The 25,166-nt window shown below is 25.6% G+C and overlaps 1 protein-coding gene across 1 annotated transcript in view; it reads left to right on the top strand.

Annotated features, from left to right (window-relative positions):
• Nucleotides 1-25,166, top strand: part of LOC105845146 (glycosyltransferase 1 domain-containing protein 1) — a 39,784-nt gene that overhangs the window by 5,006 nt on the left and 9,612 nt on the right. The window contains exons 2-11 of the mRNA XM_065807495.1: nt 464-555; nt 1,307-1,412; nt 3,801-3,852; nt 4,157-4,196; nt 7,806-7,861; nt 11,227-11,250; nt 12,484-12,553; nt 13,683-13,732; nt 16,277-16,320; nt 19,064-19,184. Coding sequence (XP_065663567.1) covers nt 507-555; nt 1,307-1,412; nt 3,801-3,852; nt 4,157-4,196; nt 7,806-7,861; nt 11,227-11,250; nt 12,484-12,553; nt 13,683-13,732; nt 16,277-16,320; nt 19,064-19,184 — 612 coding nt within the window. The 5' untranslated portion in view covers nt 464-506. The remainder of the gene's footprint in view (nt 1-463; nt 556-1,306; nt 1,413-3,800; nt 3,853-4,156; nt 4,197-7,805; nt 7,862-11,226; nt 11,251-12,483; nt 12,554-13,682; nt 13,733-16,276; nt 16,321-19,063; nt 19,185-25,166) is intronic.

A 25,166-nucleotide genomic window follows, 5' to 3' on the forward strand; every position in this document is an offset into this window, starting at 1 on the left:
AAAAGCTCATAACTAGGTGACATGCTCATTTGAAAATCTTAAAATTATATTTTATTTTATACCCCTAATACACACATATATATATTTTATATATTATACTATATATTATATTATATATTATACTATATATACATATATATATATATATATATATATATATATATATATATATATATATATATATATATATATAGTATATATATATATATATATATATATATATACATATATATATATATGTATATATATATATATATATATATATATATATATATATATATATATATATATATATATATATATACATATATGTATATATATACATATATGTATATATATATGTATATATATATATGTATATATATATATATATATATATATATATATATATATATATATATTATTTTAGTTCTTACCTTCAAAAAGATTTTGTTCCACATCTAAAATGTGTAACGATGTTTAGTTCACCACATGAGTTTCACAACTTTGTTGATAATAATGACATTATGTTTATTATTGGACTTCATATTTTTCACACTGGGCCATTTTTGAGAGGTACCTAATAATTTTTTTATTTTTGTTTTTATTTAAAAATTTGTTTGTATAACTTGTGCCCTGTGTCACCTTGCTATTTGCTTTATTTTACTTGTCATAGTTGGTTAATATTTTTGACTCCATTCACTTTAAAATTTTTTTGAATAGTTTTTGATTTTAGTTTTCTTTTTTGATGTAGCCATGTTGAATGCCTTACAACATATGCCATGTTGAATCCCTTACAACATATGCCATGTTGAATGCCTTACAACATATATACTTTGCTTTTAATTTAAGAAGTTTTCTTGAAGATTTCAGGCTTCAAATATTAGTTTTTATATGAATAGTATAGAAAACTTATTCGTAAAATTTTTTATAAAAAGAGATGTTTATTTAAAGAATATTTAAAAGAGTTATTTATACTTACTTATACTCCTAAACTTTACATTATAAAAAAATAATTGTAAGAAAGTTTGTCAAAATGATTGTATGATGGGTTAAACCAATTAGATTTCTTGTTTTATTTTTCATTTGGGAGGAATTTTATTTTTAAGGCTATATTTTAAACTAAAATTTTTAAAACCATTTGTTTTTAGGGCTTCGTTGTTTTCTGGCATTAATGAGATAATTATTTTTTGTTATAAACAAAAAACTGTTGAAAACTATTACAAAAATTAGCATGGGGTTTATTTTTGTAAACAGACAAATGTTTTTTGTAAATAAAAAATCATCATCATTTTCATTACTTTATTTCTTTCTTTTCATGTTTTAGATAGCAATGTTCCATTCATGATAATATTTGGTGGTACTGATGTGAACTGCAAGCAAAGCAGTAATTCAGTTTATGATGAAATGAAACAGGTTTTGTTATTAGCCAGGTAGGTTAAAGATGAAATCATTATTATTATGTTATGTTATATAATATACTCTAAGGCATGTGAGGCCATTCAACTTAGCTAGAGAAGAAAACTTCTAATATAAATCCCAAAAATAATTGTGACTAAGAACAGGAAGTACTATGAACCAAATGAAGAAATTACATGTAAACATTTAATGATAATATTTCTAATGATCACAATCAAAATACTCAGTCCTGATATGTAAAACGCTATAAAGGCAAAGTGGGCATCTAAATATTGAATCTAAATCTTCTATAATGCCATATTTAAATAAGAAAATGTATATATATATATATATATATATATATATATATATATATATATATATATATATATATATATATATTGGGTATTTAGATAAGCAGTCATACTTAAATAGTTTGCTGCCGGGGGCCTGTACAGAATCAAGTAATCTGAAAAAGCTGTACAGAATCAAGTAATTAAAAAAGATGTACACCTTTTTTTTAATTACTTGTTTTTGTACAGCTTTTTCAGAAAAAACAAAGAAGAAGGGGGAAAAAAAGGTTGCTGCCCCAACCCAAACCCTTAGCTAATGTACTGAGGCCCCCGGCAGTAGGCTATTAAACAAGTAATTAAAAAAAGGTGTACACCTTTTTTTAATTACTTGTTTGTATATTAATTACTTGTTTATACTTAATTAGGGTTTATAGATATACAGTGTACATACACTGTATATCTATAAACGCTATAGTAAGTATATATATATATATATATATATATATATATATATATATATATATATATATATATATATATATATATAAATTTATAACTAATACACTTACCTGGTTATTAAACAAGAAGCCTATAAAACAGTAGATTTTGGTAGAGCCCTTGCTTCATAAGTGAGAAGCTCCAAGTTTGATTCTTACCACAATTCTGATAGTACCGGGCTTAACTTGTTTTACCACATAACAGTCATGTTAATCAAGGCTGTTCACAGTGTTTTGGAGACAAAGAGTCAAGAAAGTGTTGTAAAAATGATTTAAAAATCAGTATGAGTAACCTTCTCATTTTTTCTTTCCCCCTCTTGTTCTTAGTGAAAACAAGAGGAAGAATAAAAAATTAATGACAAAAATTACACTGATAAACAAATAAAATTTTATTGTGCATATCTTGTTAACTAAGTGGTTTTTTAAAACAAATTAAATATGCTGATTTCAAATATGCAAATCATTTTTCACCATCACGTCAAGTTGTAAAGATATTTGGGTTCAAATCTTTAGTATTTAAGGTAAAGTCCCTAATATTGTCGAAAAAAAAGTTATTCAAAAGTATGTCAACCTGGGTCTCAAAAGAAGCGTATTTTCATAGAGATTTTAAAAATGGTATTTGTTTGTAATAAAAATAAGTACTTTTTGTATTATTGCTAAGAAACATTTTATTAAAATTTTTTTAAAAGTCTTTAGCATTTTTTCACATAATTTTTTTTGTCAATAAATTTTAAGTAAAAATATTTATCTTTTCTAAAATCTCTATGAAAATACGCTTCTTTTGAGACCCAGGTTGACATACTTTTGAATAACTTTTTTTTCGACAATATTAGGGACTTTACCTTAAATACTAAAGATTTGAACCCAAATATCTTTACAACTTGACGTGATGGTGAAAAATGGTTTGCATATTTGAAATCAGCATATTTAATTTGTTTTAAAAAACCACCTAGTTAACAAGATATGCACAATAAAATTTTATTTGTTTATCAGTGTTATTTTCCTTTTTTTTGTTTTATAGAGTTTAATTAATTTAGTTATTTTATTCAAATTTAATTAGTTTTAAAGTAAATTAAAATTTTAAAAGACATCTTTAAAGAGTTTAATATATATAATTGAATAAAAACTTCTACTATGGATGTAACTCTATATAAAAAAACCCTGTTAAAAACAAAACAAAGGCTTTCCAGGCTTGTTCTTTTATAACCATTTTCTACAAAAACATCAATTAGAAATAATAACTTACAAAATGGGATTATTCAGCAATAGTGGAACATTCAAAAAATTTTTGTGGTAATTTTGGATGGAACAATAAAAATACTTTAACGGTAGAAGTTGATAACTTTAACAGAAAAGTGAGAGACACATTCGAAATACAACGCCTTGAATGTGCACCCTCAGATGGAAACTATTGCATTGATTTGTTTTTTGCTTTTGTTTTGTTTTTAACGGGTTTTTTTTATATTTTATTATACTTGATAACAATACTCCCTGAAATATTGTAAAAATAATCATTTAAAAATAAAGAGTTACATCCGTAGAAGTTTTAATTTAATTAAAGTTTTAAAGTAATTTTTATAGGTTTGTTTTTTATACATTAAAACTTTAATTTAGTTTAATTTTATAAATTTAGATACTTAATTGCTTTCACTGTTACTTTAAAGTTTAAAGCTTTAGAACTTTGGGTGAGTATTTTTTTAAAATCTATTAAGCTGTATACTAAGTTGTGCACATAAAAATAGCATGTAGTTCTAATTCCCTAAAATGCCATGCCTGGTCAGCAGAACATGTAGCATGTCTGTGTAGGGTATTTTTATGCTTGTCCATCAACATTGTGTTTTGGAGTTAAATGGTTGAGAGAGTTATAACAGCAATTAAAAAAAAAAAATTAATAAAAATTGTAAAGTAATGTAATGGGAATTAATTAAATATGTAATGGGAAAGTCTGAAGTTATGGTGAATCTTCTGTTGATTTAATTTTGTTTTTAGCCTGACTTGAAAGCTCAAGATATTTTTATACTTTCTCAAGGTAAATTTTCTATTTCTACAAGTTTTTGATTGATTTAAACTTTGTTTTTCTTTTCAAGTCGTGTGTCATTAAAACTTTCAAATAGAAAAAAATCCTTAAAACATTTTGGTTACTACTAGACTAAATAATTACAATTTCAAGATTTAAAATTGTAACAATTGTGTGCTTGAACAGACTTGATGAATTGCAAACAAACAAGAATGTTTCCTGATAATAATGTAATTGGTAAAAGTGCTTTTTCTATATTTGTATTATTAAATATCATTTGTCTAAAAAAAGTTTTCACTCAGATAATTTATGATGCACACTGAAAACTACTTCTACAGCTACCATAGAATACCCCATTATTCAATGTAATTGAACTTGTAAATGAAAATAATAATGCTAATAATAATTATAAATAATAAGATGTATTATAAAGGTTATAAATCATTATAAAGGTTTCATGAAAAATAAATAAAGCTAAAAAATAATAATAATAAAGAGACCATTAATTAGATTAGCAATTTGAGATTTTTAATAATTTTAAGAAATTTGAGAAATTTATTTAACATCCTGGAGCATCCAGAGAAATTTAGCAATAACAAATGTCAAATAGAAATTTGGCACAGCGGGTTTTTTTAATAAAACTTTATTCAAAAAAAATTTTTATAAAAAAAAAAGTTACAAAAGCTACATTTTTTTCATCTAAAACCTCTACATCCATTTTTTTTCAGGCAACACCTGATCTCGGTTTCTAGTTGATAAACACTGTTAGCAGTAGAATTGTTTATGTGTGCTACTTGTTTAAGAATGGCCCTAAAATCCTTAATAGGGTGTAATTCCTTAATTAGTCTTGATGAAGCCTAATCAGGTTAAAACCATATTAACCATTGCTGTAGTGTTCTTGAATTCTTTGGACCAATTACTTGATTATACACTTGTTGAGGTGCATTTATTTGTTGGTACCCTTTAATTTAGTCTAATGTTGATTTTGCTCATATCTTTTGGTGAAATAGCATACTATACAAGAATTTTCAGCTCATATTTTGCTTTGTTGTATTGTTTAACATTATTAGGTGGCAGAGTCTGCTTACCTGAATAATATGATTCATTACCAGTTACAAGCAAATTGAATCATGTGAAATACTTTTCCTTTTCAACAATAAAGTTGGAATTTTTGTTATTTTGTTATAACAGTCTACATTTTGGGAAATTTACAAGTTGCTGTATGAGAGTTCTGTTTATGCATAAGGTTTTATCCTCAATATTTCTTAAATTAGCTACAGAGTTTTTTGCAGCTTTTCTTTGGAGCTTTCTTTTTTAGAGAGTTAATTAAATTTATTTGAACTTTTTTTTTATTTTACAAGATTTTTTTGTAGCTTTGTATTGTATATGTTTATAAACAGTTTATTTACAACAGTAAATAGTTTCTAGCAACCCACCAATAAGTGGTTTTACTGTTGCTGATGTACATGTTTTTTTTTATTAAAATATAAAATTATTGAGATGCAAGTTATGCTTATGCTTATGCATAAAGAATTGAAGCTTTTCACTTTTAGTAAATGTGAATATCTTTGTGCTAAGCCAATTTTTTATCTTATAAAAATGCATTTTCCCTGAACTCTATAAATGATAGCTAGATTTTTATGTTCTTCTTTCAGCCTAAACATAATTTTGCAAGGAACATTGACCTTTTTCTGATCTTGAGTTCTGCTGTGAGATCCATATAATATTTGTCACATTTTGAGCCATGTTGATATACTTGTAAGTTTTCTTTACATGAATAACAAAGGAGAATGGGCTCTAGTCAACATTGACTTGTTGTCCTGGTTAATAGCAAACCCATTTGTTGTTATAACTTGGATCTTGAAAATCCAGTTTTAAGCACTTTTCTTTTGTGTGCATATGCAACATATGGAGAGAAAAAAAGGTTTTTGTGTTAAAATCCCAATATTACATGATGCTTTTTTTTATCAATGTCTAATTGTATTCCATTTTTTGATTGATGTCTAATCTTTCTAGCTTTACTCCAAAGCAGAAAAAATTAACAATGTGTTCTTTTGATCTGGCTTGTAAAATTTCTTTGTAAAAAACTTAATACAGTTCAAGGCATCGTGTGAAAAGTCTTTTCTTTCTAAATAACCTGGGACATGAGGATGTAGCATGCTCAAAACTTTGTTACACCAAATCTTTTGCAAGTTCCTTTAACTAGCCAATGATTTTTTACAGTGTTTGCATTCAAAAAAAAATCCAACAGCTTGTAATGGCAATGGAATTGTCATCTCTACTTCTCTGTGCATAACATTTTTAGTGAAACCAAATGCTGCCAAATTATCTAAAAAACAATAAAATATACATTTTAATATTGTATTAGATAAGCATAATAAAGGACTACAGAGAGAAAGAGAGAAAGAACAGAGAGAAAGAGAGAGAGAACAGAGAGAAAGAACAGAGAGAACAGAGAGAAAGAACAGAGAGAAAGAGAGGGAGAACAGAGAGAAAGAGAGAGAACACATCAAATGGCATGAATATTAGTATTTTAGTAAATATTAGATTCTCCTGTTTTGATATAGAAGTTTATGTTATGCTATGCAATGATTTTATAAAGTCATTGTGTTGCAAAACATAAACATTTATGAACTTTTGGTTTGTTGATTTAAATGCTTTAATTTAAAAAAAAATTTAAAATTTAAATTAAAAAAAAAACTTGACTATTTAAATAATTTTCGTGCATTAAATAAGTGCTATTGAGAACCCAAATAAAAATAGAAAATGTAATGGCTCAGCAATATGCTGATTATCCTTATCAAAATCTGAACTAGTTATGCTTATAGGTTTTATGCTTTTAAAAAAAGCATGTTTTTCTCATAAAATTTGCACTTACAAATTTTTAAATTTATAAATATTTTTTCTCAAAAAAAAGGAAAAAGTTATTAATATATGATCAAGAACATGACCAAGTCAATTGCTGCAAGCTTTAAGTCAAGTTTAGGAATTTAAAGATTATTTATTGGAACACTGTAATCAGGTTTTTAAACAAAAAAATCTTTTTTTAAAAAACAGTAATGTTGTTAAGATTGTTCTTACAAGAAAAGCAAAAGCAAGAACCATTGAAAATATTTATGTTAGTAGGCTGAGTAAGAAGGCTGTAATGATAAACTAATAGAAGGCTCTTCATAATAACATTTCTTCATAATATGTAGAAATGTTAAGTTGGCTCTTACACTACAGTCATTTAAAAAATTTTATAACAAGGTTTTAAAATAATAGCAATAGAAATACGAGCTCGTAAATTCATTTGATCTCATTCAAACTTCTTACCTAATAGGGTTGCACATGTTCTTACCAAATAGGATTGCACATGTTCAGTATGATGTTAGTTTGCTTTTAGTATTACTGTTTAATCGGCTGTGTCAGATTTTTTTTTTGTCAATGTTAATTGGATAAATGAATTTAAAAAATATGATAAAATTTTGAGTGAATAAATGCAAATTTAAAAAAAATCTAAATAGTTTTAAGGCGTACAGTTTCATACTTATTATGTTGTATAGTTAAATACTGTTGCTGGAAATAACTTTATAAAGTTTACTAAATTAAAAATTTAATATGTATTGAAACTTATTTTAGGAGTGACTGCAAATCCATGTTCATATACATTCAAGCAGTTATTTTTAGAGAATAAGGTGACTATTCAATATTTTTATTAAAATTATTTTCTTGTAAATTTTACTATATATATATATATATATATATATATATATATATATATATATATATATATATATATATACATCTATGTATTATATATTTTTTGCTTACCTTATTCCCTATGGATTTTTCAAAAAAAGAAGAAAAAAATTTATACATATATTTATATATACATAAATACATACATATCTATCTATCTATATATATACATATATATATATATATATATATATATATATATATATATATATATATATATATACATATATATATATACATATATATATATATATATATATATATATATATATATATATATATATATATATATATATATATATATATATATATATATATATTTACAGTATTGGCCATTAATAGCAATCCATCATGTTATTTTAGTATGAATATAAGTTAGAAATTAAATATTTTATAAACTAAAAGTGTTTTTATCCTAAGTCCTTTTTTATTGAAATAAATCAAATAATCACAATATAAACTTATTATAAAATAATAAAAGTTAAAAAATTAAAAACTAAAATAATAAAGTTAAAACAAGTGTTCATTTGTTTTAAAAAAAAAAAAAAAGGTGGCCAACAAATCACAAAAACAAAATTAACAAACCTTAATAAAAAAATACTTACAAAACATAAAAAAAAAAATTATTGTTTTGATGACAACCCTTTTGTTTTTAAGCATTCATTGATGTTTCGGCATGGAGTTCACTAAATTATGGCTAATCTCTTTTGAAACACTATTCAGTAATTTTGTTACTAGTTCTTTCAGCTGGTCCAGATCTTTTATTTCAATTTTACCAAGATTGTGGTTTAACCCAGATCACAAATTCTCAATGTAATTGAGATCTGGACTATTGGCAGGTCAAGACATGGTTTTAATGTTGTTTTCCTCAAACAATTGCATGCAAATTTTAGCAGTATGGAGCATCATCTTGTTGAAAGATTCCCATGTCTTTTGGAAAATGTCAATAGAAGGCATTAAATAATTATCCAATATGTCTAAATATCTTTGAGAATTGAGTCCATCAAATATTTTGAAACAACTGACACCTTCATATTTCATGCAGGCCTAGATGCCTATACTACCACTTCCATGTTTTTTCCATGTGTAGAACAATTTGGGTCCATTTTTTTATGTGGCTTTCTTTTCAGCATTAATTGGTTTTTCTTAAATCAGCCTCAACGTTTATTTCATCTCTGAATAGAACACTGTGCCACATGCTGCATGCAAAAAACCATATCAATAGATGTGGTTTTTTTGCAAGAAGCTTGCCACATGTAATTGTGTTTTTGTAGTACTCTCCTAATTGTTTGAGCACTAGCAACAACACCAGAAGCTTTTTGTCCTTTTTGACTGAGATCAGTAGATGATAAACTTCTTTTTTTTTCACTATGCGAATAAGTGAACTTTCATTTCTTTTATTTGAAGTGCTGAGTCTTCCTGGACATAAAAGATTTTGAAATGTATTGTATCTTTAATATCAGCTGATTATTCTGCTAAAAGTGGCATGTGTTTTGTAGAAATGTTTTGCTCTTGTAGAAATGCTCTCTTTATGATGTTTTGTTCATTCATTACTATGATTTTACATTTTGTTATATTATCAATAATTTCTCTAGTCAATATGATTGTTTTATTGCTGAAATATTGTCGTTAATTAGATTTTATGTCATTTTATGCAAATTTTTCAATTATTTATAACAATTTAAATAAAAATTCTCAAATGGTTATAAATAGTTCATAAATTTTTTTGCAATTATTGCAATTTTCGTGCTATTTTTCATTTTTTATGAAAAGTTAATATAATAATATATTTACAATATTTAAGTTAATATAATAATATATTTAGATTTCTTAGTTAATTTCTATAGTACACCATCACTGAAGTATACCTAGTGATGAAAAGCAACAAAATTTTAAAGAAGAATATAAAAAAAAAAGTTTTTATCTGTGTGTTATATTGACTTGCTAATTTCATTAATAATAAAACTAGAATGTTTTTTGCTCAGATGTTTTTTCTATTAAGGCTTATTATTTGTTTTTCTATTAAGGCCTATAATTTGTTTTGACTTTTGAGTCTTCTGCTTTTAACGTCTAATCTTTGCAAACTTCTTATAATTAATGTTTTATCTATATACTTCTTTGCATAGTAATTGTTGCTGTATTAAGTCTCACTTCTATCATTTAATTTTCTTGTAATTTTAGAATTTACAGCAAATCTATTTTTTCTTACACTATTTTTAGGGATTGCAATTCTTGAGTTCCTTTCTGATCCTGGGATTTCGGGATTAAAAATTTTCTATACCAAAATTGATCCCAGGATTCTAAACAGATATAATATAATATCTACATAATAATATTTACTAGAAGTAAAAAAAAAATACATTTTTAACAAAAATATATTTACTAAATAAAAGCAATTTGATGTTAATGTAAATTATATTAGGAAATAGGAAATGTTTTTATATGTTTTGAAATGTGATAAAAGAAGCACAACACATTCAAAGTTTCATTGTTTTCAAATGGTTCAAATTTTTAAACTGAATAGTCAGCAAAGAAAATGCGAAAATTTTCAAATGCTCTGAAAAGACATTCTCCAGGAAACTGTAAACAATACTGTCTAGTACAATTTTGTTGAATTTGACATTATATTAATTAATCTTAATTTTGGCTTCTGTTTTAGAATCTAAATCTTGTGTTTTTCTTGTTAGCATTAAGAAATGTTAAAATAATATTTACAATTCATTATTCTTTATTGCAAAGTAAATTAAATTAATTATATAAATTCAGATATAATAAAATATCATAAAATTCTTATAAAAGAGTTGACGAAATAGGTATTTTCAAATATCATGTGGCACAATATCAATAATGTATATATATATATATATATATATATATATATATATATATATATATATATATATATACACATACATGTATATATATATATACATACATGTATATATATATATATACTATATATATATATATATATATATGTATATATATATATATACATACTACATATATATGTATATATATATATATGTATATATATATATATATATATATATATATATATATATATATATATATATATACATATATATGTAGTATGTATATATATATATATATATATACATATATATATATATATATATATATATATATATATATATATATATATATATATATATATACTGTATAGTTAAAAATATATATATATATTTATCAATGAATCAACTATGTAGATATATTTTATAAATATACTTCTTTTTATATATTACAAATACATTTAAAGAATAAATTATATTTTTTATAGAAAGTATGTGATCTGGAAAATAAGGTATGATATTTATTTTACAACTTGTTTTATTTTGTTACTTCAATGAGCAACCTGCTCAGCAGGTTGCTCATTGAAGCTGTTTTATTAATAGTTTAAATAATTAAATTAATAATTGCACTAATTAACACTTTTCTTAGTAAGTTACTAAGTTAGCAAGTTACTTGGTAAGTTACTCAAATGTTTACTTAGTAGGTCAAATAATATTCCAATCAGATCTTTGGGTTACTTTTTGGAGTTAATTCAGTATAAGGATGTTCAGATATACTTATTTTAGTTTACATAGTGATTACTTAGTTGGTAGATTATTAGGTTACTCTGCTGTTTACTTGATAGGATAATCAGTAGCTTACATAAAGATCATTTATAATTGAAAAAATAAATCTAATATAAACTTCATAAATATAAAAAATGATATAAATATATTTTCTTAAGTTTTTCTTTGCCTCCAAAATGCACAAACTTTTCTCTTAACACCTGACATTAGCTTTTTACATGAGCTTTTTGCGAGTAAACTTGTTTTCAACAATTTTCCAAGCTTTTAATAAATCTGTTGCTATACAACATCTATTGTTGCTATACAACATCTATTGTTGCTATACAACATCTATTGTTGCTATACAACATCTATTGTTGCTATACAACATCTATTGTTGCTATACAACATCTATTGTTGCGTAATTATGTAAAAAACAAAAGGCTTTTTTTCTACATTGATGACAAAATGATGCAAAAATGTTGAAAATGTCAAAAACATTTTAATAATTGCAAGTGCATGTTGCTCTCAAGTGGATATCTCATACAAGTGGATATCTCATACAAGTGGATATCTCATACAAGTGGATATCTCATACAAGTGGATATCTCATGCAAGTGGATATCTCATACAAGTGGATATCTCATACAAGTGGATATCTCATATAGCAATATCCACTTGTATAAGCAGGTTTTTTTCCAATTTTGTCCAAGTGGTTTGTACTCAAATTTATTGTCCACATTTCCTGAATTTTAATCAATATAAAATTTTTATCCACCAAGCTGATTAAAATCACCTATGTATCATAGTCGATTGCTATGCAAATGTTAAACTTCATCACATTCTCATAAAGTGTTTAAGCTTGTAATTTTGCTGTTTGAATTTTGTTAATCATTCAAGTTTGAATTAGTAATGGCTGCAAAAGAATTATAAATTAAACGTTGAAGTAAATTTGCATATCTTTTGTATAATTTTTTTAGAATTTATTTTTACTTGCTGGTGGTTTACGACCTGTAAAAGACCAGATATATTTGTTTGATAGTTTTTCTGGTATGGTTATTTTCTATTAAAGTACATGGTTTTAGAGGTATTTTTGTTTTTTATAGATAACATTTTTAATTTTATTATTTAAATAGCTTTTTGTTTTACTTGGTTTCTATAATCAGGGTGATGATATTTTATATTATTAAACTGCAGAATTTCCTAGAATTTTCCAGAACTATGTAAAGTTTGTTAGAAACTTTTAGAATGTTGAATAGTAGTAACACATGTAATCACGGTTTTCTCAAATGTAGAACCACAGTTTACTGAAAAGTATAACCACAGGTTTTTTAAACCAATATTACGGTTTATGTTGATTATAAGTATGAGAATAGTTAATTTTATATGAGCAAATATTGTTTGATTCAAGAGCTTGTTGATATCCAACTAAATGTAGATTATGCTTATAGCTTTATATTATTTATATTTACATTGCTTTATATCATGTGTTATGTTATAAAATTTCAACAATTTTGCTTTTGTATAGTTTCAGGAGTTGCATTTGACAACATTTTCAAATATATATATGTAATGAAATATGTTTAATGGTAATATTAATGTACTAATTTTTTAAATGTTTCTGCTTTGATAAAAGCAGAAATAAAGTTTTCAATTGATCAACTTGCTTGATCACTTGTGTAGCTGTTATGGATAAGTTTGAAGAGACAAGACCTCATTTCTCTAACCAGAAATATAATAAACAATATGAAGTCTAGGGTAGTAACTTTGTTGGCTAGAGATCAAGATGATTACCACAAAAAATGTGGTAAGATTTCTAACTTACTGAAAAGGGCGGAGAAAAAATACATGTAACAGTTTTGTTGCAGTTTTTTATAGGTTTCTAGATGATCACAAAGATGAAAACTATGTACGTTGATTCAAACTCTAATTAAGAACTAGGGTAGTGTGGATTGCAGAATGGCTCACAAAGTCTATATTCTTAAAATCATTAAAAAATTGGAAAATAAGAGATTTTACTTAATGGAATGAAGATCCTCTTAGTCAAATATAATGTTTTTCTTTTTTTTTTTATCAAGATTAGTTTATTCATAATGATGGAAAGTTTTATGAGAGATGTTATTAACTCTTTGAAACATTTTTAACTCATCAGCTAAAATTTTTTATTTGTTTTCTTTAGAATGGCATCAATCTAATCCAAATGTATATTTAGTTATTGTAGGACCTGAGGTTTAAGTATTTAATATTTATTTTAGATATTTAGCTTTAATGTTTTATGTTGGATTTAAGCCCATGCCATTTAAAAGAAGACTTTAACCTGCATAAATGTCATATATACATATATTAATGTTACATATATACAAATATAAACTTAGAGCAAAACAAATTTTAAAAGTATAAAGTGGTATTGTTAAAGGTTGTTCATGTTTATGCTAAATAAAATATATATTACTACATAACTACAGTGCTCTAGTGATTGATAAGTTCTGAATCAGTATTACCACGTCACTATTGCACTTAACTTGTTAAGCATTGAATATTTTACAAAATATTCAATGCTTAACAATTGAATATTTTAACTTTTTTTAAGGTTTCTTTAAAAGTAAACTTTTTAAATACAAGCTACAACAAATCCTGAAATTAGTGTTCTTGAAATTAGTTACACAGTAGTAGATTGATGTTATGCATTAGTAGACTAATATTATGCAGTAGTAGACTGGTGTTATGTGGTAGTAGATTGATGTTATGCATTAGTAGGCTGATGTTATGCAGTTGTAGACTGATGTTATGTGGTAGTAGACTGATGTTATGTGGTAATAGACTAATGTTATGTGGTAGTAGACTGATGTTATGCAATAGTAGGCTAATGTTACGTGGTAGTAGGCTGTAGTAATATGTTAACATGTGTATAAACACTATGTATGTTTTTTAAATGTTTTTAAAATGAGTATAAACAATATTTAAGAGGTAAACAGATTCTATTTGTTGACCAGCCTTGCACCCCTCCCCCATCTGTTAGACTGACGCAGATGTATTGTAATATAATATATTGTTTCCAGTTTAGAATGTTCCATGCTGGATCTTCTTGACTCAATGCATGGGTTTTGCTTGTGTCTCTGTTTTTATGCCTAGGCATCTCATTCTAATATCTTCTAATGAGGGTACAGCTCTAAAACTTAGTTTTATGGTTCTGAGGCCAACTGGTAGTCAGGTTCCCATACTCTGTGGTAGCTCTCAGAGAGGCTGATTCTATCAACAGCTGAAAAATATCAAAGTATTAACAGTGCCATGTTGTGCATGGATGGTGTCCCTGTTTGTACTTTTGGTGTGACAAATGTCCTTCTTACATAAATTTGTGGATACAGGCTGGTATGGAATTTTTTATTCCCTCTCGATGATTCCAGGTCAAGCCTCACTCTTCTCCATGGTTTTCCTCACATTGTGCTGCTGCAATAGCCAATCGAAAGCGTTACTTCCATATCTATCAGCAAAAGAATTCTCCAGAAAACAGACGTCTGTTTATTACTGCTAGTAACCATTGTAAAAAGGTTTTGTCTAACGCCAAAGCCCGCTATTCTCAAGTCATAAAATCTCGTATTTCATTACAAAAATAAGACTCTCGTGACTTCTGGAGAATCTTTAATAGTATTAACAATAAGGGCAAATCTGTTATTGTACCTCTCTTATCAGACTTTGTCACCTCACCTAAATACAATGCTGCATTGTTTGCTAAGAACTTTTCATCAATATCATCTCTTGAGTCTACTAGTTGGGTTCTACCTGATTTAGTTGTCAAACAGGTTGATCCATTGCTTGACATTCGTATCATTCCAGCTTCTGTATTTAAAGTGATTTCTTGCTTAGACTCTTCTACAGCTTGTGGTCCGGACAACATACCTGCTATAGTCTTGCAGAAGTGTTCTCCAGAGCTGTTGTCTATACTTTCAAAACTGTTTAACAAGTGCTTATCAGAGTCATGCTTTCCACCCTGCTGGAAAGCGGCATCTGTTATCCCTATCTTCAATAATTCTGGAGAGCGATCTGATTCGCACAAAAACGCATTGTAAACATAGTTGAACCTGCTATTGCAGCCAACCTCCAACCATTATCACATTGTCATAATGTTGCTTCTCTTTCTCTTTTCTACAAATACTATAACGGGCACTGCTCTAAAGAGCTAGTATCTCTTGTGCCATCTACTAAAGTAAATGATGAGTAACACAAGAATGATCTTGTGTTACTCATCATTCAATTAAGTCTCATCCTTTTTCTTTGACTGTTCCTAAATGCTTCAAAAACTCTTATTTTAAGTCTAGTTTTTTTCCTTGAACATCAGTTCTTTGGAATTTGCTTCCTCTTGCTTCCCTGATTCATATAATTTGCAACCTTTTAAGTTGTCTGTCAATCGTTATCTTGCTCTACAATCTTCATCTTTTCTCTTCCAGTAACTTCCAACTCTAATAGAGGTTGCTTGCAGCCTTGTTGGAAGCAAAGATGTTAAAATAAAAAAAATAAAAATAAGTAAACTAGATAGTTTTAAAAAAGTGGTCCATGGGGGACATTTTAAAAACCAATTATCAAGTTATATATAATTTCACAGTCCCTAAAAAAAGTTTTATCTCTTAATGTTAAGGCCATTAAAAAATATTAAAATTTGATTAAGTTGTCAGCCTAATATAATATATATATATATATATAAGATAGCAGCAAACTAAACTTTAAGCACTTTGTAAACAAAATGCTTGTGCTCTTACAGATGACTTTTTCATTTAGTTGGATGTATCTTATTCCCAAAAGTGTAAAAAGAAATTGGAAAGGTATAATATTATAAAAAAATAGAATTTTTTTTATTTTTAAATTCTGACTTTTTTTATCAAACCATTAAATTAAATAAAGTTTCTCTCTTTTGTTAAAAAATACTTGTTTATCTTGAATTGTGGCCACAGCTAATTATTGTCAATTATTTTTTACTTTGTTTTATTTTTAACTTTTGTTATCAGTTTTTTTTTTGTTTTTTTTTGTGTGTATTTATTGTAACTTCTTGTTGTCTAGAGTAAAAGCGGGTCAAACCGATCATACTATTTTTTCGATCACTGATCGAAAAATTATAAAACGGCAACTGATAGGAGTATTTAAAAAATAAAAACACCAGAAGAAAGAGAATCATCTCCTCTATTTATTTTTTTCTGGTATAACTGATCATTCACATATTTACTTTAAATTCCTTTATTAAGTAGTATGTGAATTTTTAAATTAGGTACCAAGGTTAATTAAATGATTGGATTTTCTCATGTGTTAGTTTCGGGTTCTTCCTATATAAAGTTATTTTACAAAAATGATATTTATTAATTATACACTTTCAAGATGACAACAAGTAAAAAGTCATACAATGAAGAAGATATAGAAGCTGCGTTAAATGATGTAAAAGAAAAAAATACTTTAATCAGAAAAGTTGCATTAAAATATGGCATTTCATTCTCAACTCTAATAGGTCGCAAAAGCAACAACAATGCTAGCTTCAAGGGATCAGGATCAACAACCGTACTCTCACAGCAAACAGAGTCAATTATGGTGCATGTGTTTAAGTTCCTATGTGATTGGGGTATGGTTTAACACGAAATGATGTCATGGACTTCGTATGCGGTTACCTTCTTCGTAAAAATCAATCAGGCCTATTTAAAAATGGCAGGCCTGGCAAAGACTGGTTTTATGCGTTTATAAACCGATGGTCTAAAGAAATTTCCCAAAGAAAAACTCACACTTTAGCATCTGCCAGAGCCGCTTTTTGTATGGAAGAAATAATTGATAATTATTTTGAAGTTGTTACTAAACAATATCAATTGTCTGTGATAACTTCTGGTTGTCACATTTGGAATTGCGATGAAACGGGTTTCTGTGGTGATCAAGGCAAAGCAACTGTAGTATGTCGAAAAGGTGCAAAGCGTGTTTTGAAACTCACTGGTAACAATGAAAAAATCCATTATTACTGAACAATTGCTGTAATGCTGATGGATACTTTACACCACCATTCGTGGTATACAAAGCAAAATGAAACTTTAGAGCTGAGTGGGCTTTAAGTGGTCCGACTGGCACCAAATATTCAATTTCTAAATCTGGTTTGATGGAGCATGATACATTTATTGAATGGTTGAAGAAAGTGTATATACCAGAATGTATTAGTAGTACTCATATTTCACATCTTGATGGACATACGTCTCATGTCAGTTTAGCAGCTGTATTATTATTTTGTTGAGTGGGCTGGTAGACAAATCAAAATTATATTGTTTTCCCGACTATTGTCGGGAAAACAATATAATTTTGATTTGTCTACCAGCCCACTCATCTCACATTCTTCAGCCACTAGACAGAGGTACCTATTGCCATGTTAAGCAAGTGTGGAAGGCAGTTCTTACCAAATATAACAAAGACACAAAATGCAAAAACTTAGATAAAGAAAATTTTTCTACGTTGCTCAAACAGGTGTATGAGAGCGTAAGTGTTTTACACATTTGCACGCTATTGCTGCTTATTATCAAATTTGCTATTGCTGCTTATTATCAAATTAGCTGAAAAACAAGCTAAAAAGCGTAAAACCATCTGCAAACTCATAATGCCATTGCCAAACCCTGCAGAAAAAGAAGTAACTCAAAATATAGAACCGATTACAACACCTTCAGCCAAAAGAAGAAAAGTTATTAAATGCAGAAAGTGTAAAAAAGAATTACATTCAGACATGATGTCATGCGAGAATCCAAATTGCAATACTTGGCTCTGCAACAAGACATGTTTGCCAAAAAATTTTGTAATGGGTTCAGATTTTTTTTGTTGTAAAAAATGTAAGCCTTAAATCTTTATTATTTCTGTACGCTACATAAAAAATATGTAAAAATATATACATTTACATATATAAAATGTTAAATTTATTAAATGTATTTTATATTGATGGGTTTTAACAGACTTTCTGCCAAAAGCGATCATTTTTTTTCTCCTAGTTTTAATATTTTCAAATACAATTAAAAAAAAAATTAATAAATGATGTGCTTGTTAGTATTTTTTATCTTATTTAAAAAAAATAGTTTAAAAATTAAAAAAAATAATAAAGTTACTTGATTTTTATTGTTCGGTGATCTGTTTGACCCGCTTTTACCCTATTATTTGTTAGTATTTGTTCAAAATTAACAATAAAACATTGATGAGGACTAACCTCACAGTTTTTTATTGTTAATTTTGTACTTTCTTTTTATTTATTTTTTCATTATTTCCTGAGAAATTGAAGAGATTATTAAAGTTAATAAAAAATAAACTTAAAATTTTTTAATATTTAATTATAAGAACTATATTTTATATTATTTTATATTTATTATTTTTCTTAATTGATAATACTTAAAGTGATAATACTAAAAGTCAAAAATTTTTTATTAGAATGAAAATTCTTTTTGTTAAGTGACTTATTTCTAAGTAAGAAATCTTTTAACTGTATTAAGAATAATTGAAACAAAATATTTACAATTTATTTGTTTTTTATTTTCTAATGTTGGTAAGATTTTTTACTTTTTTTAGCTGCTATGGAATTTATATGTTCCCCACAATTGCTTGCTGCTGTGTTCATGCATTGATTACACAGAGTACTGCAGTTATTAATTCTTCTGTTAGTGAAGGAATGTCAGCTGTTTTATTAGAAGTTAGAACTTTTTGTAATTAAATAAATTTATATACTTTTACTAAAATTTATAAGATTATTTTTCTTAGTTTTTAAAGTAAACTATTTTTCACATTTCAAAGCAAAGTTTAAATTTTATGGTTATTGGTGTTTCTTGCATTAACTATTAAAGATTGATTTTTTTTAATTTGATTTGGTTGACATGCTGAAACAATGTTTTGATGTTCACTCATCTTTATTCATTAATTTATCCTGATAAAACTTAACAATTTTATTTCAGTGAAAACGTTTAGAGTATCATGATTAATTTTTTCTAACTTGTTAAGAAACAAAAAAAGGATGCATTTTAATTAAATATTACTTAATTGTAAAATTTGATTAAAAGAGTAACACCTAGAAGACAAATTGAACCTAGAACACCTAGAAAACAATTTGAACAAACAAGCAAAAAAAAGAACAAGAATACAAACAAGAAAACACATGTAAACAAATGAAAAAATAAACATAAAAATTAAATAAGAAAATAATAAATATTATTAAAAACCCAAAATGTATAAAAGAGATTTAAATTTAAAAAGAATGTATAAACAACAAAAAGTTCTAAACTTATAACAAAAATAAGCTTTCATTGAAACTCAATGAAATCAAACTACAAGTTTCTAATAATTTTTAGGGAAACTGTTTCAGTTACACTTACTACCTACTTTATTTAGAAAGCTTTTTACATGTTTACATTTATTACATATTGTATTTACATTATTAATTTGTTATGCTTTATTCTAATGTTTTGTTGTGTCTTTTAAATTAACTAATAAAAAGTTATAGCTTAAATTAAAGTTAGTTTAAGTTTAAAGGTTGATTTGAACATAAGCTAATTTTCTTTTTTTTTGTTTAAATTTTTTTTTTAATTTTTACAAAAGTATTCATGTCTAAGATAAAATCATTTTTTCTAAATGAACCACATTTTACTCAATCTAATGATGTTATCTCGTTTCTTTTTATTTACTCGTGTCACTAGTAATTGATGTTATCACATTTCAGTTTAACTACTGATGTTATTTCAGTTTATTTACTGCTGTTACTAGTAAATGATGTTGAAACATTTTTATATCATATTCTAATGTTACATGATACATATTACATGATGGTAATCACTTAATCAACTTGATTTTTTATTATGTTTGCTCTAATTCTTTTTAACATCAAAAATAACTCCAAAGATGCTTTCTGCTTTTAACATATAAACTAATATCTATCTAAACATATATCTTTGAATTCTAAATCTGATCAGAGCTCAAACGAATGGATATAAAATTTAATAGGACATACAATTTAATAGGACAATTACTAGATATGGATGTTAAACAACAATTAGTTAGATATGGATGTTAGAAAAGCTTCTTTTATCCTAATGATAGTTTAATTTTTTGCAATGAAAATTTTGAATCAAAATAGCTGAGTTTGATAAATGTGGGTTTATGTCATTTTGTTTTTTTTCTAACCTTACTTTACTTATCTTTTTTTTTTGGTATGTCCGTAATCTTCTTTGAACTGTAAATGCTGTTGAAAACTGCTAAATTATCTACCATTTTAATATTTATAGGACATCCAATTGGCTAATTTATCCTAGTGAAATGATTGCATGACAATGTTCAGCTCAACACAATTTACTGTTGTAGGTATCTTAATTTCTAATATCTAGTTACTTGTTTCATATTTAATGCTAGAAAAATAAGTTCTGTAAAATGTGTTTATAATGGTTTTGTTTTCCTTGATTTGTTGTTAGATATCTGTCTCATACATTTATCAAAATAACATATTGTCATAGTTTCTGTTGATTGTTTTAGAAACCACTTTCTATTTCATCTTCTATTTCTTTTTTATAGTTTTTTTGTTTGTTTCAAAAAAGTATACTAAGGATTCTGGTGATAATTTCAATTTTTATTTAATGTGTATATATAACTTATTTTAATTTTCATAATTAAAGTAACTTACTTAAGGTATTATAAAATCTTAAAAATAAAAGAAATAAAATTAATTTGAATAAAAACACTTTGTTTGTGTCTAATATTTGATTGTAAAGTTTGTGTCTGTTCTATTTTTTTTCAAATGTAACTTACCTCCCCAAGACCATGAGGACCACTACAGTTGAGAAGGCTACCATTTGTGGTGTAACCCTCTTAAAACTCTTTAACTTTAAAACACAAACCTTGATGAACAAAGCTACTGCGCAGAGAAACAAATTGAGGCCAGTACTACCAAGGATGTGGTGGGGATCAAACGTGAAACTTCTCACTTACAAAATGAGCTCTCTACCACTACACCATTAATTATTAATAAGATTCATACATATATTAATTATGTAATAACTAAACATGGTTACTCAGAACCAGTTTGAACAGCTAGCAAATAAAATGCATGAATAGACAATAAGTGTTATCATCACTTGATGAGAGAATAAGTGTTATCATCACTTGATGAGAGAATAAGTGTTATCATCAGAAAACTTTATGAAAATCAAAAGTCTTTAGTAGCCTTTATTTAAAAGAATAAAAAAAATAAGCTTTCTTATTCATAAAAAATATGCACATAATATTTTAATATTTTTATTTTGTGTGTACACAAAATAAAAATAAAAGTCTCATCAATTTTTAAGTAATAATTTTCATACATTAAAAAAATTAATTTATTTCTGTAGACATCTAAAAAAATTTTGAACTTTTGCTTTAGCCCATAAGCTTGTGCACAGAATCAAAACGGTTTGATGGTTTTTTAAATGGTATATATTAATTCTTTAATGTTTTTGCAAAGTTTTTTTGTTTTTTTCATTTTTTGTTTAATTACTGTCCAGTATTTTTTAATAAGAGGTAAAAGATGTTTTTGTGACCCCCTAAAAGACGTTTTTGTGAACACTCCCTAAAAGCATTAAAATAAGATTGCTTAATCAAAACAGAAAATGTGTTTAAAAAGTTTATTAATTAAACAAAGTGAAATAAATATCATAAGTCCATTTTTGCTGTTCTGAGAAAAAAGCATATAAAGTTTTTAATTCTTCGCTGCGTTTGATCTTCTTAATTAAACCAAATTGTTTTTAAAATACTTATAGAATATGTTGTTATTTCTCATAATATAACAAATAAAAAATTAAAAAAATTTTTTTATGAGAAGCAACAATGCAAATGGGCTTAAGATAATTTTAAAATTATATAAAATATGACAAAATTCTACAAATTAAATCTTAAGTCCACTTTGGCTGTTCTGAGAAAAAGACATTTAAAGTTTTAAATTTAATCACTGCTTTTGATTTTTTTGATTAAATCTACTAGTTTTCAGTTATTTATTATATGTAATAAGTATTTTAAACCAAAAAAGTTTTTTTTTTGCCAAAAAATGGACTTAAGATAGTTTTGTTTTGCAGCAACAATGTCTCTCAATTATTTTTTTTAGGACATATTTGAATTTTACTCATAGTTGCAAAAGTCATAGTTGCAATCATAGTTGCAATCGATTGCAAAAGTTGCAATTTAAAAAGTTAAAAACCACAATTCGTTATATTCCAATATAATAACTTCTAAGTTTCATATTTTTTAAATGTGCATTTAAAAAATTTTATTTTTTTTAAAGAAATTAAAATTTTTAATTTTATTTTTTTACTTTGGTATAAAATTAAACTTGTATTGATCAAATTACTTTTAAAACACAAAACAACTCAACCACATCTCATAAACCTTAATCACAATTCAATTTTTATTACTTTTAAATAAAAATGTTTTGCACAAGGTTATTTTTTTCTATAATAAAGATGAATAATAATTTAATTATAATTATTTATTAATAATAACTAAATGATTGATAAGGATAGTGTCACTCAAACAGAATTCTGATCAAAGGAGTGACACCAGTTTTTAAATAAAATATGAATAATAATAAGCATATAATCAATTACTCAGTTTTAAATAAGATTTAGGTACATAAAATCAATTTTGGTTCCATACTTTGTGAGATGACTTTTATGTACCTAAGGAGTATTTTAAACCAAAAAAGTCAACTTTGCCAAAAATGGACTTAAGATAGTTTTGCTTTGCAGCAACGATGTTAATGAATAATACCATAAATGGGTTTTACTTTTCTGCTTTTGTTTTGTACATATGAAATTTGAAATGTTTAATCTGAAATACATATGAAATTTGAAATGTTTAATCTGAAATACATATGAAATTTGAAATGTTTAATCTGAAATACATATGAAATTTGAAATATTTAATCTGAAATACATATGAAATTTGAAATGTTTAATCTGAAATACATATGAAATTTGAAATGTTTAATCTGAAATACATATGAAATTTGAAATGTTTAATCTGAAATACATATGAAATTTGAAATGTTTAATCTGAAATACATATGAAATTTGAAATTTTTAATCTAATTGCACTAGATGACAAAAGATCTTAAAAATCTAATTAGAGAAGAAAAAAAACAGTTCAAGTGCTTTTAACAGACAAGATGTAGATGTAAATTATGAATTTTTAAATTAACAAATAAAAAAGAATTTCTTTAAAACCAAAACAAAACACTTGTATATATATATATATATATATATATATATATATATATATATATATATATATATATATATATATATATATATATATATATAAATATATTCACAATAAAACTAAAAAAAAACTCAAAATGAGCTCTGAAAAATAATAATGTGACTGTCTTTCAAGTCTTTATTTTGGTTCTGTTTTTTGTGAAATAAAAAAAAGTAATGCGCAAACATGAGCCAGTGATTCAAATGAAATAGAATAATTTAGGCGAAATGACAACTGTGTTGATGAAATTTACTCCATTTTAGAAAAATTTACCAAAATTTTAGAATGAATCAAGTTACATTTTTTTATAAAAGGTAATGGGATATAGGGACTTTTTTAAAAAAAAAGGAGACATGAAGGGATGTTCTTGAGCTTTTCTGGACCCTCTTAGTTGAAACCAGTGTCCCAAAAATATTTTTTGTATGTGTTTATCTTGTTTAGTTTTATCCAAAGATAAGAAGTTGATTTAAAATAGTGTGTCATTGTAAAAGGCATTTCTTTAAGTACATGAATTTAAAAATTATTTTTCTTATGATTTTAAAAAATGTTCAAGTTGCAAGTACTATACTATTTGTAAATATTTATTCAAAAATATTTGTTTGTTTTCCTAACATAAAATAAAATAGCGAGATATTTTATTTTATGTTCAATTATATAAAAATTAAATTTGCACGATAACTATATTGTTATTAAGACTAAAATTTTTACTTTTAATAAAAAATTTTTAATAAATGGGTAAATTATTTTTTTATAGAAATTTGTTAATTTTTTATAAAAATTAATTTACCCTTAATCATCAAAAATCAAAAGTTGATATTACTTTTAATGAATATTTTAAAATTGTTTAAAATTGTTTTATCTTTTGAAAAACAAATTTTTCATTCCTTGGTTTTAGTACTGATTCAGTAATGGAAGTGATGAGATTCAGTGTGGAAGTGATGAGATTCAGTGTGGAAATCTTTATAGTTCTGATCAAGCTTTAAACTATATTTGTATGTTACATCTGCTGCATCTGTTGCTGGCTGCAACTTACAACATAAGCTATAACTTATAACATAAGTTTATATTATCACTTGCATCTTGCTAAATAAATTATGATGTTCTAGAACTATCTGCTACAAATACAATTTTGATTAAATTGTTGTTTACATTGTTAGTGAGGTCATTGATTTATTAAATAAGTAGAACTAAAATAATTAGTCTACAAAAGTAGACTAATTAATGTATTTTATGAAATACATTTAAACTAGAATAAGATAGACTTGATTGCAAACCACATTGCACAAAAATTTGATTTATTTTCTCAAGGAATAAATGATGTTAATGATGTAAATAATTTAATAAATATATATTGTTAATACTATAGTGTTGTCGAGCTCAACATTTTATAAATTCATATATCGTT

The sequence above is a fragment of the Hydra vulgaris genome, chromosome 10 (genome assembly GCF_038396675.1).
Source record: "Hydra vulgaris chromosome 10, alternate assembly HydraT2T_AEP".
NCBI lineage: Eukaryota > Metazoa > Cnidaria > Hydrozoa > Anthoathecata > Hydridae > Hydra > Hydra vulgaris.